The 16,014-nt window shown below is 37.5% G+C and overlaps 1 protein-coding gene and 1 pseudogene across 2 annotated transcripts in view; both read right to left on the bottom strand.

Moving 5' to 3' along the window:
- CTNNA1 (catenin alpha 1) overlaps positions 1 to 16,014 on the bottom strand; it is a 179,525-nt gene that overhangs the window by 96,116 nt on the left and 67,395 nt on the right. For both annotated transcript variants that reach the window (XM_070374415.1, XM_070374416.1), the window contains exons 6-7: positions 14,502 to 14,771; positions 11,859 to 12,062 (exon numbers count right to left, since the gene is read on the bottom strand). In XM_070374415.1, the coding sequence (XP_070230516.1) occupies positions 11,859 to 12,062; positions 14,502 to 14,771 (474 nt within the window). The remainder of the gene's footprint in view (positions 1 to 11,858; positions 12,063 to 14,501; positions 14,772 to 16,014) is intronic.
- LOC138988552 (voltage-dependent anion-selective channel protein 3 pseudogene) lies at positions 2,771 to 11,845 on the bottom strand (annotated as a pseudogene).

Genomic DNA, 16,014 nt, shown 5'->3' with positions numbered 1-16,014 from the left:
AAACAATGAAGAACAGAAATCAGTGAAATTAAAAATAACGGAGGAAAAACACACACACAATGAAACCATAAAAAGCTGGTTCTTTCAAAAGATAAATAGAATTGATAAACCTACAGCAAGACTGGCAAAGAAAATGGAGAGTCTAGACACAAATTACCTACACTAGAAATGAATTACAGAATATGGCTATAGACTCCCCACAAACACTGAAGGGATAATAAGAGACTGCTACAAACAAGTTTCTCATATAAAACTTGATTAAATGGATAAAATTCCTTAAAAGCCACTAACTTTAAGAATTTATCTAAGAAGAAATATATACCCTAAATAATATAAGATTATATAAAAAATTGGATTATATAATAATTATATACTTATATAATAATTGGATTATATAATAATCCAATAAGAAAAACTGAGTTTGTATTTTAAAACCTTCAAAAAATTAGTTGGCTGGACTAGATTTAAAGCTTGGCAAACTTCTGTAAAGGGCCAGATAGCAAATATTGTGGGCTTTTAGGCCCATTCCATCTCTGTCACAACAACTTAACTATGTCACTGCAGTGGAAAAGCAGCCATGGACTATAAGTAAACAAATGAGTGTGGCTATGTTCCAATGAAGTTTACAAAAATAGATGGCAGGCAAGACTTTAACTGATAAGTTTGTCAACCCTACACTATGATAACTAATGTTACTTTCGAATTCTAAAATTTATAATTCTATACTGGGGAGGCCTTACAAATAGCTCTGAAAAGAAGAGAAGCGAAAAGCAAAGGAGAAAAGGAAAGATATAAACATCTGAATGCAGAGTTCCAAAGAATAGCAAGAAGAGATAAGAAAGCCTTCCTCAGCAATCAATGCAAAGAAATAGAGGAAAACAACAGAATGGGAAAGACTAGGAATCTCTTCAAGAAAATCAGAGATACCAAAGGAACATTTCATGCAAAGATGGGCTCGATAAAGGACAGAACTGGTATGGACCTAACAGAAGCAGAAGATATTAAGAAGAGGTGGCAAGAATACGCAGAAGAACTGTACAAAAAAGATCTTCACAGCCCAGATAATCATGATGGTGTGATCACTGACCTAGAGTCAGACATCTTGGATTGTGAAGTCAAGTGGGCCTTAGAAAGCATCACTACGAACAAAGCTAGTGGAGGTGATGGAATTCCAGTTGAGCTATTCCAGATCCTGAAAGATGATGCTGTGAAAGTGCTGCACTCAATATGCCAGCAAATTTGGAAAACTCAGCAGTGGCCACAGGACTGGAAAAGGTCAGTTTTCATTCCAATCCCAAAGAAAGGCAATGCCAAAGAATGCTCAAACTACCTCACAGTTGCACTCATCTCACACGCTAGTAAAGTAATGCTCAAAATTCTCCGAGCCAGGCTTCAGCAATATGTGAACCTCGAACCTCCAGGTGCTCAAGCTGGTTTTAGAAAAGGCAGAGGAATCAGAGATCAAATTGCCAACATCCGCTGGATCATGGAAAAAGCAAGAGAGTTCCAGAAAAACATCTATTTCTGCTTTATTGACTATGCCAAAGCCTTTGACTGTGTGGATCACAATAAACTGTGGAAAATTCTGAAAGAGATGGGAATACCAGACCACCTGACCTGCCTCTTGAGAAATTTGTATGCAGGTCAGGAAGCAACTGTCAGAACTGGACATGGAACAACAGACTGGTTCCAAATAGGAAAAGGAGTACGTCAAGGCTGTACATTGTCACCCTGCTTATTTAACTTACATGCAGAGTACATCATGAGAAACATTGGACTGGAAGAAGCACAAGCTGGAATCAAGATTGCCGAGAGAAATAACAATAACCTCAGATATGCAGATGACACCACCCTTATGGCAGAAAGTGAAGAGGAACTCAAAAGCCTCTTGATGAAAGTGAAAGTGGAGAGTGAAAAAGTTGGCTTAAAGCTCAATATTCAGAAAACGAAGATCATGGCATCTGGTCTCATCACTTCATGGGAAATAGATCAGGAAACAGTGTCAGACTTTATTTTTCTGGGCTCCAAAATCACTGCAGATGGTGACTGCAGCCATGAAATTAAAAGATGCTTACTCCTTGGAAGGAAAGTTATGACCAACCTAGATAGCATATTCAAAAGCAGAGACATTACTTTGCCAACAAAGGTTCGTCTAGTCAAGGCTATGGTTTTTCCTGTGGTCATGTATGGATGTGAGAGTTGGACTGTGAAGAAGGCTGAGCACCGAAGAACTGATGCTTTTGAACTGTGGTGTTGGAGAAGACTCTTGAGAGTCCCTTGGACTGCAAGGAGATCCAACCAGTCCATTCTGGAGATCAGCCCTGGGATTTATTTGGAAGGAATGATGCTAAAGCTGAAACTCCAGTGCTTTGGCTACCTCACGTGAAGAGTTGACTCACTGGAAAAGACTCTGATGCTGGGAGGGATTGGGGGCAAGAGGAGAAGGGGACGACAGAGGATGAGATGGCTGGATGGCATCACTGACTCGATGGACGTGAGTCTCAGTGAACTCCGGGAGCTGGTTATGTACAGGGAGGCCTGGCATGCTGCGATTCATGGGGTCACAAAGAGTCGGACACAACTGAGCGACTGATCTGATCTGATCTGATACTTTCAAGGTCAAATATCACTGACAAATAGTTGAAGAAAAAAGGATAATGCAAACCCTATCACAGAGATAACTGACTACCCCCCCCCCGCCCAAAATGTGATGGGTTTATTTTACTCTGATGCAAAACCAAAGATTTCTACAGAGATCAATATATTACCAGATCATGAAAAAGTGGTGTGGGACATGCAGGACATGATGGACAACTAGAGGGTATGGTCAATTCCTTTGTAACATGACACTACACCATCACTGCAGAACACACTGAAAAGAACACTGAGGAACTGAACTGAAATGTGGACGAACATGACAACCTCCAGGCATGCCTTCAAGCACCTCCCTTAAGGTGGACTCGGTACCTAAGCTTCAGTGTGGGCAGGATTACAGGAGTATTACAATTGTTTGGAAGAATAAAACGTTCACACTTTCTGAAATTTAAGGTCAAAACATAGTGGGTTCATTTCTCTTCACCTCCAGGAACAAAGCTGATGCTTTATTCAAAACCACATTAAGCTTCTAGTTCAAATCCCAGTCTGACCTTGTGCCCTCCTGCATTGAAGTTCTTTCCATTGATTAGAGCTGACAGGGTCAGTTTCACTCCTGGTCAAAGGGTCTGAGTGTAACCCAGTCCCATCAGGCTGGCATTGTTTACTTTAGCAGAGAGAGTTCTACAGTCCAGCTTGTACTTAGCAGCAATGCCAAGGCAGGTGGTGTTACTGCCGGTTGTCTACTCGAGGTTTATCAACATTTCAATCTTCTCATTCACCTTCTGGTAGATCGACCCTCCAAACTCAGTGCCATCATTCACATGAGTGTGCAGCTGGAAGTCTGCGGCCTTGTAACCCAGGGCACAATTATTCTGTGACAGTTTGGATATGGCTGAGTCAAAACTCATCTGATAGCCAGCAAGCCAACCTTCAAAGGCCAACACGGTCCAGCCACAGATGGTTGGTCCAGAAAAATCTATATCAACATTACTGCCAAAACTGAAACAATCCCATTAATACGAGGCCTTCAATTTCCCACTCTTCTTTCCTGTGTTCGGTACAAATATGGGATCAGAAGTCAGTTTCAACCCTTCAGCCAACTTATTCTCCCAAGTGATTTCTATTTCTGTCTGTTCCACTTCTGGGTGAAGGTCAGTCCAGTTACAGATCCTGTATTTGGTCTCTAGGTTGCCTGATGCTTTCCTTTTATTAGCGTAAGCATGACCAGAAGTAGAAAATTTCACTCCACTACATGACTTGGTTCTCAGATCTATTTTGACCATGCCAAATCCATATCCGTTGTTGAAGACATCTTTGGCAGCCTTTCCTAGATCACAGTAAGTTGGTGTGTTACACGTATCTCTGACCAGAGTGCCTGTTCCCTCCGAAAGGGCACCATTAAAGGTCTTCTTCAGACCAACACTGTTCCTAACTGATTGTTTTGATCAAGACTTGCTACAAGTATATACTGTAGTAAACAAAGTACCCTCCTCCCTCCAACAACTCACTCTCTCAGTCAAACTAGTCCTAAATGAATCATTACCTCAAAAAAAAAAGAATCACATTGTTAAGGTAAAGGCTAAAACTCAATGCATCTGCAGCCTGACACTGGACAGGCTTCTGGGCCTGCTCCATCATCCTAATTTCAAGAGACTGCTCCACTACTGCTCCATTAAGCCAGTGCCATTTTATCTAATATATAAACATGCATCTTTCTGTGTACAAAAGGTTACGATCTTGCCTGTTAAATACTGCAAATCATAATGCCAGAGTGGCATAGCTAGAAGTACCTCAAACCTCTTAGAAAGCAACATAAAATACAACTAGAGACATCTTCCTCAGACTTAAGGTCTTTTAAACCTCTCATCTCACACCACAAGAAAATCATACAATTTTTGACAAATATGCTTTCCAAATTACATAAATATCAAGAGGAAGAAGTCCTACACATGCTTGAATTTTGCATTCAATGCAACATCTATTTATACCTAAATTCTTCAAATATGCTAGGCAGATCACAGAAAAGCTTACACTGCTGCTGCTGCTGCTAAGTCGCTTCAGTCGTGTCCGATTCTGTGCAACCCCGTAGACGGCAGCCCACCAGGCACCCTGTCCCTGGGATTCTCCAGGCAAGAACACTGGAGTGGGGTGCCATTTCCTTCTCCAATGCATGAAAGTGAAAAGTGAAAGTGAAGTCGCTCAGTCGTGTCTGACTCTTAGCGACCCCATGGACTGTAGTCCACCAGGCTCCTCCATCCATGGAATTTTCCAGGCAAGAGTATTGAAGTGGGGTGCCACTGCCTTCTCTGAAGCTTACACTAACAAATCAATAAAATCATACAGCTACAGAACTATGGACTAGCAATACAGGGAAGAGTCTACTGCAGGAAACCCAAGGGTTCACACAAAGATGGAAATCGTAGCATATTATATAACAAAACTCAGGCCCTATAGCTGCATATCATAGAACCAACTGAAACATCCATGACATCAAGCAACACCAGAGAGTCTAGCTTTGCAGGATACTCTAAAAGAGCTTTCTTTTCTTGTTCAGCTCACTTTAAGCAGCTATACAAGACCTGGGTTTACCTTATTTACTGTGAAGTATTTCGGTAATAAGTTTCATTTATAGAGCTATACAGTGAAAAACTCCATGATTATTAAAGATGATGGTATAAAGTCATATTTTCTGACTTACAAAGATGCATTATAATAAAAGTAGTAAGTGTTCAGATTTTCAGATCACAGGGATATGAGTTCAAACCGCAGCTATATGATTACACATTTCTGAGCAAGTAACAATTCAATAAGGGTTACTATGGTAGTCAAACAGGTAATAATATATGTCTCTCAGCACAATGACCAGTATATGGTAAGCACTATTACAATAATCCTTAGTTCTGCTATCAAAAAAATAATAAGAACAGATAAATATGTACATACACACACAGTCCAAATGAAGTCTGGCATGCTAGTACCAAAAATGGTGATATATAATGAACAGAGAACTTCATAATCAGAAATAAAATAACCTATTCTAATTCTGAAAATTAGAAAATGTAGCCACAAAATAACGCAGTAACAAGCTCTTCAAAGAGTCCTTCCAAAGCTTGGAAGCTCTGGCTCTGCTAAAGTGGTTCCAGGAAAGCATTTGCAAAACTGAGAAGAGATCAGCATTTGATTAAGTGCTTCCCTTCACTGCAATAACAATATATCTTTGAGAGCGAACATTAACTGCACCTTATTCATACATTTCATATCTATTATCTTAATCAGATAAAAATTTTATACCTGATATGTTAACATAATCAAACCCCTCAAATACAGGCCCAGTCCAATACAAAAAATGTCTAGCTACTTCATTACTCTTTAAAGGTCCTAAAGTCACTGTCTCCAATGTTTCAGGGCAAGAACAAAGACAAATTTAACCTTAAACAACATCATCCTCACCAGGTCTCAAGCTGTACCAATTTTATTCTGTCTAAAACTAGTTTAAGGTATAAAAAAATACAAGCTATAATAGCTACTATGTAAGTTACTATCCAGACACTGAAGGAAGAAGTTGATGGCTTAACTCTTTAGCTACTCCTCTTAACTGGTTGGCTATCCAGTAGTTGTAACTATCCAAGAGAAATATAAGGCAAGCAAGAAATAAAAACTACATATGTAATCTAAAATTTTCAAGTAGCCATAGATAAAAAGAAACAGGTAAAAAAATAAGTTTAAGAACGAATTTTAACCCAATATATCCAAAACATTATCAATGAGATAGAGGTATTTACAGCTTTTTCAGTGAAGTATGTCTTGGAAATTTGGTGTATAGTTACACTCACAGCACATCTCAATTTGGATCTGTCACATTTTAAGTGCTCAATAGACACATATGCCTACTGGTTACCACACTGGATGGAACCAAGCTAAAGCTACTCAAGCCCAAGACATGTACTTCTTCTCACCAATTACAAAGTCTAATTCTAGTAACTCAGCACACGACTGAACTGCTAGACAAGACTGCTAAGCTCCCAACCAAGTGGGATTCTGGGAATTCCCTAGTGGTATAATGGTTAGGGCTCTGCCCTTTCATTGCAGAGGTACTAGGTTTGCTCCCTAGTGAGGGAACTAAAATCCCATAAACTGTGCGTGTGGCAAAAAAACAAACAAAACACACCCACATGGAATTCATTTCAAAGACTGAGGTATTTTATGTTTCAGACATTGTGTGAAGAATTTTCAGACTGGGGGGCAAGAGGGTTTTGGGTGCGGGGGAAGGGTTGTTCACTTGTTTATTGAGGGGAATGTGAGTATGGTAATAGAAACATTTGGTCCTAATAAATTCTACTATTGGGAAAAACTCAAAGCGCATGGCCTAACAAAGGAAGAAAGAACCACATTAAAGATCAGCATATCCCTTAGCAGAAGGAAGAGTGTGAAATAAAGAATTCAGCTGTACCAAGTACAGAGCTCTTCAGAAGGAGGTGTTTCACTGGCACTGAAATATCTTCAGAGATTATTATAACACAGAATTGGGCTCCAAAGTCAACTACACATTTAAGAAACAAATTTGAACATGTTGAACTAGTAGCCGGTTTTAACCTGTTAACCAGGTTAAACCCTGGTTTAACATTTAACACTGTTAAATTTAAAATTGTTAACATTTAACAATTAACATTCAGGTTAATTGTTTTTTCATTTTGTTCATTATTATTTTTATTATGTTAATTGCATAACATAACATTTACCATCTTAGTCAATTTTAAGCATATAGATCACAAGTCTGAAGAACATTTATATTACTGTGTAGCCATCACCACATCCATTTCCAGAACTTTTCATTTTCCCAAACGGAAACTCTGTTCCCATTAAACAGTAACTCAACATTCCCATCTCCCCCAGTGCCTGGCACTCCCACTCTCCTTTCTGTCTCTATGAATTTAACAACTCTTAGGAACCTCATGGAAGTGGGATCATAGAGGATTTGTCCTTTGTGTCTGGCTTATTTCACTCAGCATAATATCCTCCAGGTCCATCCATGCTGATGTCCCATTAACTTAACAGTTTGAACATTCTATGAATATCTTATGACTATGTAGAGAATATTAAGAGGGTTAAAACATTATTTTAAAATTTAGAAAACAATGCATACAAGAAAATGGACAAACTGGAAATACATATACCTAAATGTTAGTAGCCATGGTGGTTCAATCATTTAATGCACATGTGTGACTTTCAATTAGAAAAAATAAACAAAGTGGCAATAACTTTTTTCAAATTCAATTACATTTCAATTTCAATCCATTCACTTTTAAACCCATCCAGGCCGTTTTTCTTTCCCTAGAATCCTCACAGGCAGAATAACCTTAGGTTGATAAAGCAAGAATAAATTAAACTTAACCACAATAACCACATTTCATATCAAGGAAACCTGGGAAGTCATTTGTGAAACTACAGACATCCACTGAACAGTCAAAAACCCTCTACTGTCAGGCATCTGAAGTATTTCCATAATGTTAAGTAAGCAGGGGTCAAATGAATCATTTTTAACATCAATGTTTCTTAAAGCTTCAGAATAAGTCAGCAACAGATCTAACATCATCTCTTAACTCTCCAAACTTACAATGCAAGAAGCAGCATTAAGGCTGCTGACCTTCCGGCCCTCGGAGCCTTTAAAAGAGAGTTGGGCCCTCACCTTATAATCATTTACCCTCACAGCTTATTTCAGAGTATCTAATTTTTTTCAAAAATGTCATCTGTATACTGAAAAACTGAAAAATATACCAGAAGCAGGGGTAAACCACCCATGGCCTCCTCCTCCATAACGCTCTAGAATGTGACCAATAAGAACAAGAATCTTTATTTTTTTCACTAATGTATCCCTAGCACCAAGAATATCCCAAACTGTTCACTTTATCCATTTTTCCCAAGTCAGCATGAGTTCTTATGAAGCAAGCACCTACTGAGTATCTCTTCTAGCATTACACTGGACCCTGAAAGAATATTTTAAAAATAGGCCCATCTTTCAAAAACTTTAAAACCCAGCTGCAGAAATTGCACAGATAAAGGAAATACAATTAAGCAACAATTCAAGGAACAATTGAGTGCTACTTGCTTCAAGTAGCAAGAAATAATATAGAATGGTGTAGTGTGAAATGGCCTTCAGCAAAGAGATGGGGGTGGCGGGGGGTGGTTGGGAGGGTGGGGACAGAATGTCAGCCTTGAATGAAGAGCAGGTTAGATTTAATCAAGTAGGAAGGGAATTTCAAAAACATAATAAACAATGTCCTACTGATCGCATAAGCTCAGACTGACCTGAGCAGGTAGAACAAACTGGAAATGGAGAAAGTGAATAGAGCCTGGAATAAGACAATGGCAATGGAGACAAAAAAGGACAAATGTAATAAACCATCTTAGCAGTTTCTCCACCTTACCTGTACATTGGCATCTCTTGGGGAACTTTTAAAAATACTGATGCCTGGAACTGAATCTGGTAATTGTGACTTAATTTGGGTACAATCTAGACGTCAGGATTTCTAAAAATTGCCCAAGGATTCTAATTTCCATCCAAGGTTAAGAACCACTGCCCTATCTTATCAACTGTACATTTTGAAAATAAAACTTTATTAAAAAGAATCATTGCCTCAGAGGAAACACCAGTGTAACTTGTTAAGTGGCAACACAGGATGAAGAAGGCAGGCTCAAGAAATTACAACAAAATTTTTGAAGTATGTATCTATAAAAATTATGACATGACTGGGAGAATTCAAGAGGAAAAAATAAAAATACATGAGCCTTTCTGGATTTTTACCACTCCATCAGCAAGTTTTATGTACTAAACCAGTTTTAATTAATCCAAACTGTCCCAATTCTCCATATACCATAATTACTCATCTAATATTTTTCAAAAGAAATAATCAAAACTGAAAGTGAGTCATTTTTTAAAAATCAAGATAAAGCTCAATGCAAAGACTATAAAATAAATACTTGATAAATTGCCTCAGGTTTCCCAGCTAGAAATAAACTCACCCTCCTTCCAATTCCCATGGTATTTTAGTAAAACCTATGATGGCACTCACAAAAAATGTACTGTAGAGATGCTGTACATTTCTGAAGGGAAGGACCAGAGCCTCATTCCTCCTCTTACACAGTGCCCAGCACACTACTCTGCAGATGACACACAGTATAAACTGAGTGACAAGAAGATACTGCCAGGTAAGTTCTGACTGTCACTGGAGGTTTTCGAATGCTTCATGAATAAGTAAACCCTATCCCCAGTTGATTCTGCTTCTTGCAGATCCTTTTACCCTAAGGTTTCTTCAAATGTGCTTCACTGCCCTCCCACTTTATCCTCACTCCAATACTTCTGGACAGGACACAGCCTGATCACTGTTATGTGAGTCAATTCAAGCGAACTATTAAAATATTTTTATCTTCAGGAGAAACATGCTCAGAAAATTTTTTTCTAAAATGTATTTCTGATTCTTGACATAATTCCCTTCAAAAACCCCATCATAATCCTTTAAATTCTGCCCAACATCAATCACTGTTCTAGCTTTCACTTACATAGTAAGATGTTATGTAAGATGGCTGTTATGATCCCCATATCTTCAGCATAAATGAATATCTCCCACTTTTACTTACATTCATGGCACAAAATAGAAAGTACTATTTAAAAGAATCCAAGAGGTGATTCACAACCAGAGGTGACTAGCCCGAGACCTGACCAAACCTAGGACTGAAGGAATATTTTTTTAGACTGGTTAGGAAGCTCTGGTATGGAGCAACGAGAACAGATTTATCACATACTCTCCCCTACAAAGGCTGTTTTTAAAGTGGCTTCCCAATCATAACTATAAGACACTTTCACATCACTTCAGCACTGCACATGATAGCAGGGAACTGATTCACATACATGCCTTAAGGCCTTTGTTTCCCTCTTTAAGACTCCAGTATCGTGAGTTAGTCTTCAAATTATTCATTTTTTACATTTTCTGATTTCCAGGCTTACGTATGGGTTTTTAAATGTGTCCCACATTTTCACTGTTGACTTATCAACTGCTTTTTCCATCTGATTTAACTAAGCCTCTAATCTCATTTTTCTGAGGTAGACTGCGTACGATCAAAACATGGCAATGGCTTAAAAAAATTCAATATGCTTGACTAATTTCGCAATATGGTAGAAACAAGATAAACATTCATTTTCACCCCAGGAATTCCATCATGACCCACCATTATATGTTCACTTATGTAAGAATATAAATGAACAAACAAGATGTATGGCAAATGAACATACGAGAAAGTACCAAAGATCTTCTCCTGAAAACTATTAAGTAGACAAAAATCACTAGTTAGAAATAATTTGCATTGTCCTTCTTCCCTTTAAAATGATTCTCTATAATTTTTATTTAATTTATTCCTTCTTTGCCACAGTAAAATATTGGGTACAAGATCTAAACTATAGTAACCCTAAACCAGCATTAAATAATTGAAATGGAAAAGTATTAAGGAAGTAAAAAAGACATTACTGATAGAGAAAACAAGTACAGTATTTTCCACAGCAAAAAAAAAAAAGTGTTAAATTTCACAGTATTGGTTTTTAAACACAAATCTTAAAGTTCAAAAACACTACTCACTTCACCTAACACAACAGTTCAGTTCAGTTGCTCAGTCATGTCCTACTTTGCTCTACTTGGCAAAAACCTAGTCTTATCACATTGTATACAGTTCATTCAAGAAACTTCATCTGTTATAAATATTTTCAATATTCCCTTTTGCTCAAAATTATATGGTCACCTAGATGTGGTAAAAGAATTTCAGGGGTGTTGAAGGTTACTATCCATGTAGACACATGCTGAAATATGTAGACAAAGGTGAAGAAATACAATTTCTGCAAGTTACTTTCAAATGTTGCATAGAAAAAAGGGGTGTATATACACACATACACACACACACAACATATATTTATACACACAAACATATTTATCTGTTAATTGGTGAATCTAGATAAAGGGTTTACTGTATGATTTCTATAAGCTTATAATTTTTCACACTAAAAAGTTGAGGAGAAAGGGGACACACAGTAAGCTATCTATCCATTCCTTTAAAAATTTTACTCCACCCAAAAATCAATAAGCTAAAAACACATTTGACACTTACAGTTAAAATACCTCAGACCCAACACTTACTACAGAAAACTCTTGTTACTCCAAAGAAAGTTTTGAAAAACACCTCAGAACCAACACCTGTCAGAGAAAATTCCTCTTACTCACATTGCCCATGTACTCCGAGAGTAGGTCCTGCAAGGCCTGGCGGACAGCATTACACTCTGCCACGATTCTCTCACGCCGGTCATCACGTGTGCAGGACGAATCAGCCATCAGGGCAGCCCCACTAATGATGCTTTCCAAGCGCTCCTCCAGGGAAGGCCTAAAGCGCTCCTCGCTGAAGCTCAAGGGGTCCACAATGATTTGTTTCTGCAAAGGAAGCGTTAGTGACTATTAGTGTCATCTCTATTTCCTCCAGTATTCAAGAAGGTGAGGAAAATGCTGTTTAGAAACACCAACATATAACACAAAAAATTTCAATGCCTGAAACAAAGTTATACTTGTTAACTTTATACATTATACAGATGAGGGGCATTCCACACAAGTTGGCTAATGGTGGATTACTTCTTAAAAAAGGCACTGGAAGCAATACTTTCAAGCTGAAGGGGTCTGAATAAGGTATGATATCTCAAATGCAAACAGAAATATGTCAGCATAAAAATTATGTTCATGCAACTTAATATGAATATCTAAAGGTCTAGTAAGTTACCAAATGAGAATTACAAGAAAAATAAACATCAGCATTCTTTTTCTATGTACAGAGTGTAAAACTGTCACATGATAGTAACAGAACTGTTTCATCACACAAAAAAAATAAAAACAAAACACTGACTTTTGTCTTCAAGGTTTCAGAAAAGTCATTTATAATCAGTTTCAACTGTCCTCACCTTATACATTTCAAAGTTTATAAATGATTCAGTCTCAAATTTATTCTGCTAATTCCAAATTAAGAGACTTTATTACCTCAAAGACCTTCAGGTAATTCTGTAAGAGATGACAGTAATCTGTCCCAAAAAAGCCACTCTCTAAGATACAATTACCCCCAAAAGAATAAATCCTTCCTCTGTCTCCCCTTTACTCCCCGACTCCACTCAAATTGAGATTTACCACTGATGAATAAAGTCTGGTCACAAGTAAGCTATAGGTACAAGGTCTAACATCAACAGTCGCAGGACAGGATCTACTGGCCTTCCATAGACTTTCCACTTGATATAATTCATCCTCACACCAGTAAATGTCTGTACAAATATTTTGCCTTTATTTTTCTTTATAGGGACTATGTTCTTATTGATTTCAATTTAAATGCCAAGTTTTTTTCCCCTGTAAAAAAAGCCTGCCCTTTTCCAATAAGTATACATTTCTTCTTTCTTTTCCAAAAAATCATCTATTTTAAAACTGAACATATGATTCCTTCAGTTTATTATTAACCTACATTATAGCTGATCATTTTTCTTACCAGACTAAGTTACTGCAGTTATTTCTCTGGTCAAAACTGAATACACAATGCCTTCTTCACAATGACCAATAGGAAGGAGGAAGGAATGGTCACAGGATTTTAACAGTCACAGAACTTCAACAGACCTATAAACATTTAGTCCAACCCCCTCATTTTATGAATGAAGTTTCATTGTACCCTGAAGAGGTTAAGTGACCTCTAATAGATACTACTCAACTTAGGGCAAAATGTAACCCTTATTGCCTTGAATGAGGCCAGTAGCTAATACTGTCAAATTTGAAAGGGAAAAACAACAGTGCCAGTTAATTGTAAGATATATCTTAAGAATTTGCTGTAAGTTCATTTAATGTTTAAGGCTCCAGGGTAAAAATTCAGTTCTAACATCATAGACTTTTGGCGTAACACTGTCTTTACCCAAGCCAAAGTACAGAGGTGAGACAAAGGAAAAAAATATCAACAACTGTTAAAATGCACTCTATTATATTTATTCTATACTTCAAAGCATTCCTACTTATGAAAGGATGCTTGTCACCTGGAAGGTAATTTTCTCTTAATGCTAATTTTTTAAAAAAATTAACAGCTGGGTTCAAAACAAACAAAAAAAAAACTTAAAGAAATCTTGAACTGCTGCCATCTACTGGAAGCCATGAGGCATTGTGGGTAGAAATTTAAAACCATAAAATACATCCCCCAAAATTACGATTAGAGTTGACACATAGGATAGTGTGTGCACAGAATATATACACAGAACATATCTGGGACATCATTTATAAAAAGTGATTATATGGCCTTATGCTAACAAAGTATTTTAATCCTAAATTTGCTCCTACTTGATTAAATTTTGTCTTTATTACAATTTAGTTATTGAGAAGTGTATCTAGGCAAATAAGATTAAGATGACAGCACTTTTGCTATAGTCGTTTATGATGTGTCTATAACTCTCACTAGACTGTGAGTACCTGGAGCACACAGCCTAAGTGCACTTTGCCTCTGTATTTTCCATAGGTTCACATCTCCCAGAAGGTTAAAATCTTGGTTGAAATGAATTGAATTCATATCTCAAGAATGACCTCTTAGGAAACACAACATTAAAAAAATTCAGAAGTTTAACTAAAACTAAAAAAGAAAAGAGAAGGGACGGTGAAAAGGGACAGGAGGGGAGGGGGAAGAAAAGATAAATGCTTTAGGCCAAGATCAAGTTGAATGATGGTTCATAAAATTTCTTTCAACTTACACTGCGAATCTAAGTCGAAATTGAGCTATCATGAGAAACCTTAATCACATTTCCCCACAAATCTGTTAATTTTGAGGGATCATCAAAAGCCTGAAGTCTCCTCCCAAGTATAACTTACATCAAAGTTGTTGAGGGCATATGCCAGTTCTCCTCCTCCTGCACCCGGGTGCTGAGAGGCATCATCTGATGCAGTGGCCTGGGCTGCATTAGAAATTCCTGTGACTGCCTGTTGCAGCTGCTTGTATATCAGGTCTCTGTTGGCCTTGTAGGCTGCAACGTCAGGGTGCTGTAGGCATGCCTGGGATGCAGTATAGAGGATTGGAACGTTTTTCTGCAGGATTCCTCTGGCTGCAGCCATCTGATCACGATGGCCCACATCTTTCAGTTCCTACAAAAGTAAAACAAGAATATGGGTTCTACTCATAAAAATTTGTCAGTGAATTCTAAAAAGTTAGAATTTCTGCTAATTAGATGTTATTTTCATTAAGTTTGGCTTGAAAGTTCATCACAAAGGACACAGTATGGCTTAGTAGCTGAGAGTTCAAACTTTCCCGAAACACAAAGACCTGAATTTGAATCCCCAGCTCTAGTTTTTACTATTATGATCCTATTTAAACTCTCCATACTCACTTTCTCCTTCTGTAAAATAGGAGCAATATTTTGCTCTCTTACAAATGCCTTGAGGATTAAATGGAACAACGCATGTAAGGCATCTAGAAGAGCACTAATAAAAAACAAAACCATGAAAACTAACATCTTGATTACAACCTTATTAAGATGGATATACCTATTTCAACTAAAATACAAAAGATAAAGAGACATTTAAACAGAGCAAAATTTATTATGAGGACTTCTTTTTTATTAAGTTATAGAAGTTCATTGAGAGAGTTTTGTCAAAATTGGGATGAGATACCACAGATATCTCAAAACCACAAACTACTCAAACCAGCCAGGTGAGGATGTGGAAGCCTGTTCTTCCAAGTACAGAACATCTCGTTTCCCCTTTCTCATCCCAAAGACCACCGTAGGACCCAGATTATTAGGGCATAAAGCTGAAGTCCATGGGCTCCATGACTTTAACCCAAAAGGTTTGTATTAATATTTCACTATAATACTCTATAGACATGCAATCTTAGGTGAACTGTCCTTTCTCAATTTCCTCTATCCCATAATTATAATCCACAGTTAAAATGATTTGAGGTTCCTAACATGGTTTCAACTACCAGCATTTGCTTGGTAAATCTGGGTGAATATGCTAAGTGACACCAACAATAAACAAGATGGGAAGGGAGTACTTCTGGTATTCCTATGTTACTGCAATTACTCAGAGAAAACTAAGTCTTCAGTAAATGTGGATTTGCTACCACAGAAGAAAAATGTAAGTGATAACCATAACTGACCACCAACTGTTTCAACTCTATTTTATGTGTGACCCTAGAATTTAAACATTAATGTCATCAACTGAGTCCTAGAGTATAATTTAAATGTTTTTAAAGTAACTACAACACGTGCAAACAGTAAGAGAAAACTGACTTAGAAAGGCCAAAGTCAATTACTCAATTTAAAGTCTGACTTAACTGTTTATGGGTCATCTTTCTAAATGAGTTCCTAATTAAGCATTAGAGACACCA

Source organism: Bos mutus, chromosome 7, assembly GCF_027580195.1.
Source record: "Bos mutus isolate GX-2022 chromosome 7, NWIPB_WYAK_1.1, whole genome shotgun sequence".
In the NCBI taxonomy this organism is placed as follows: Eukaryota; Metazoa; Chordata; class Mammalia; order Artiodactyla; family Bovidae; genus Bos; species Bos mutus.
Note: the sequence above shows the minus strand (reverse complement) of the source record. Positions and strands in the feature narration are given on the sequence as shown.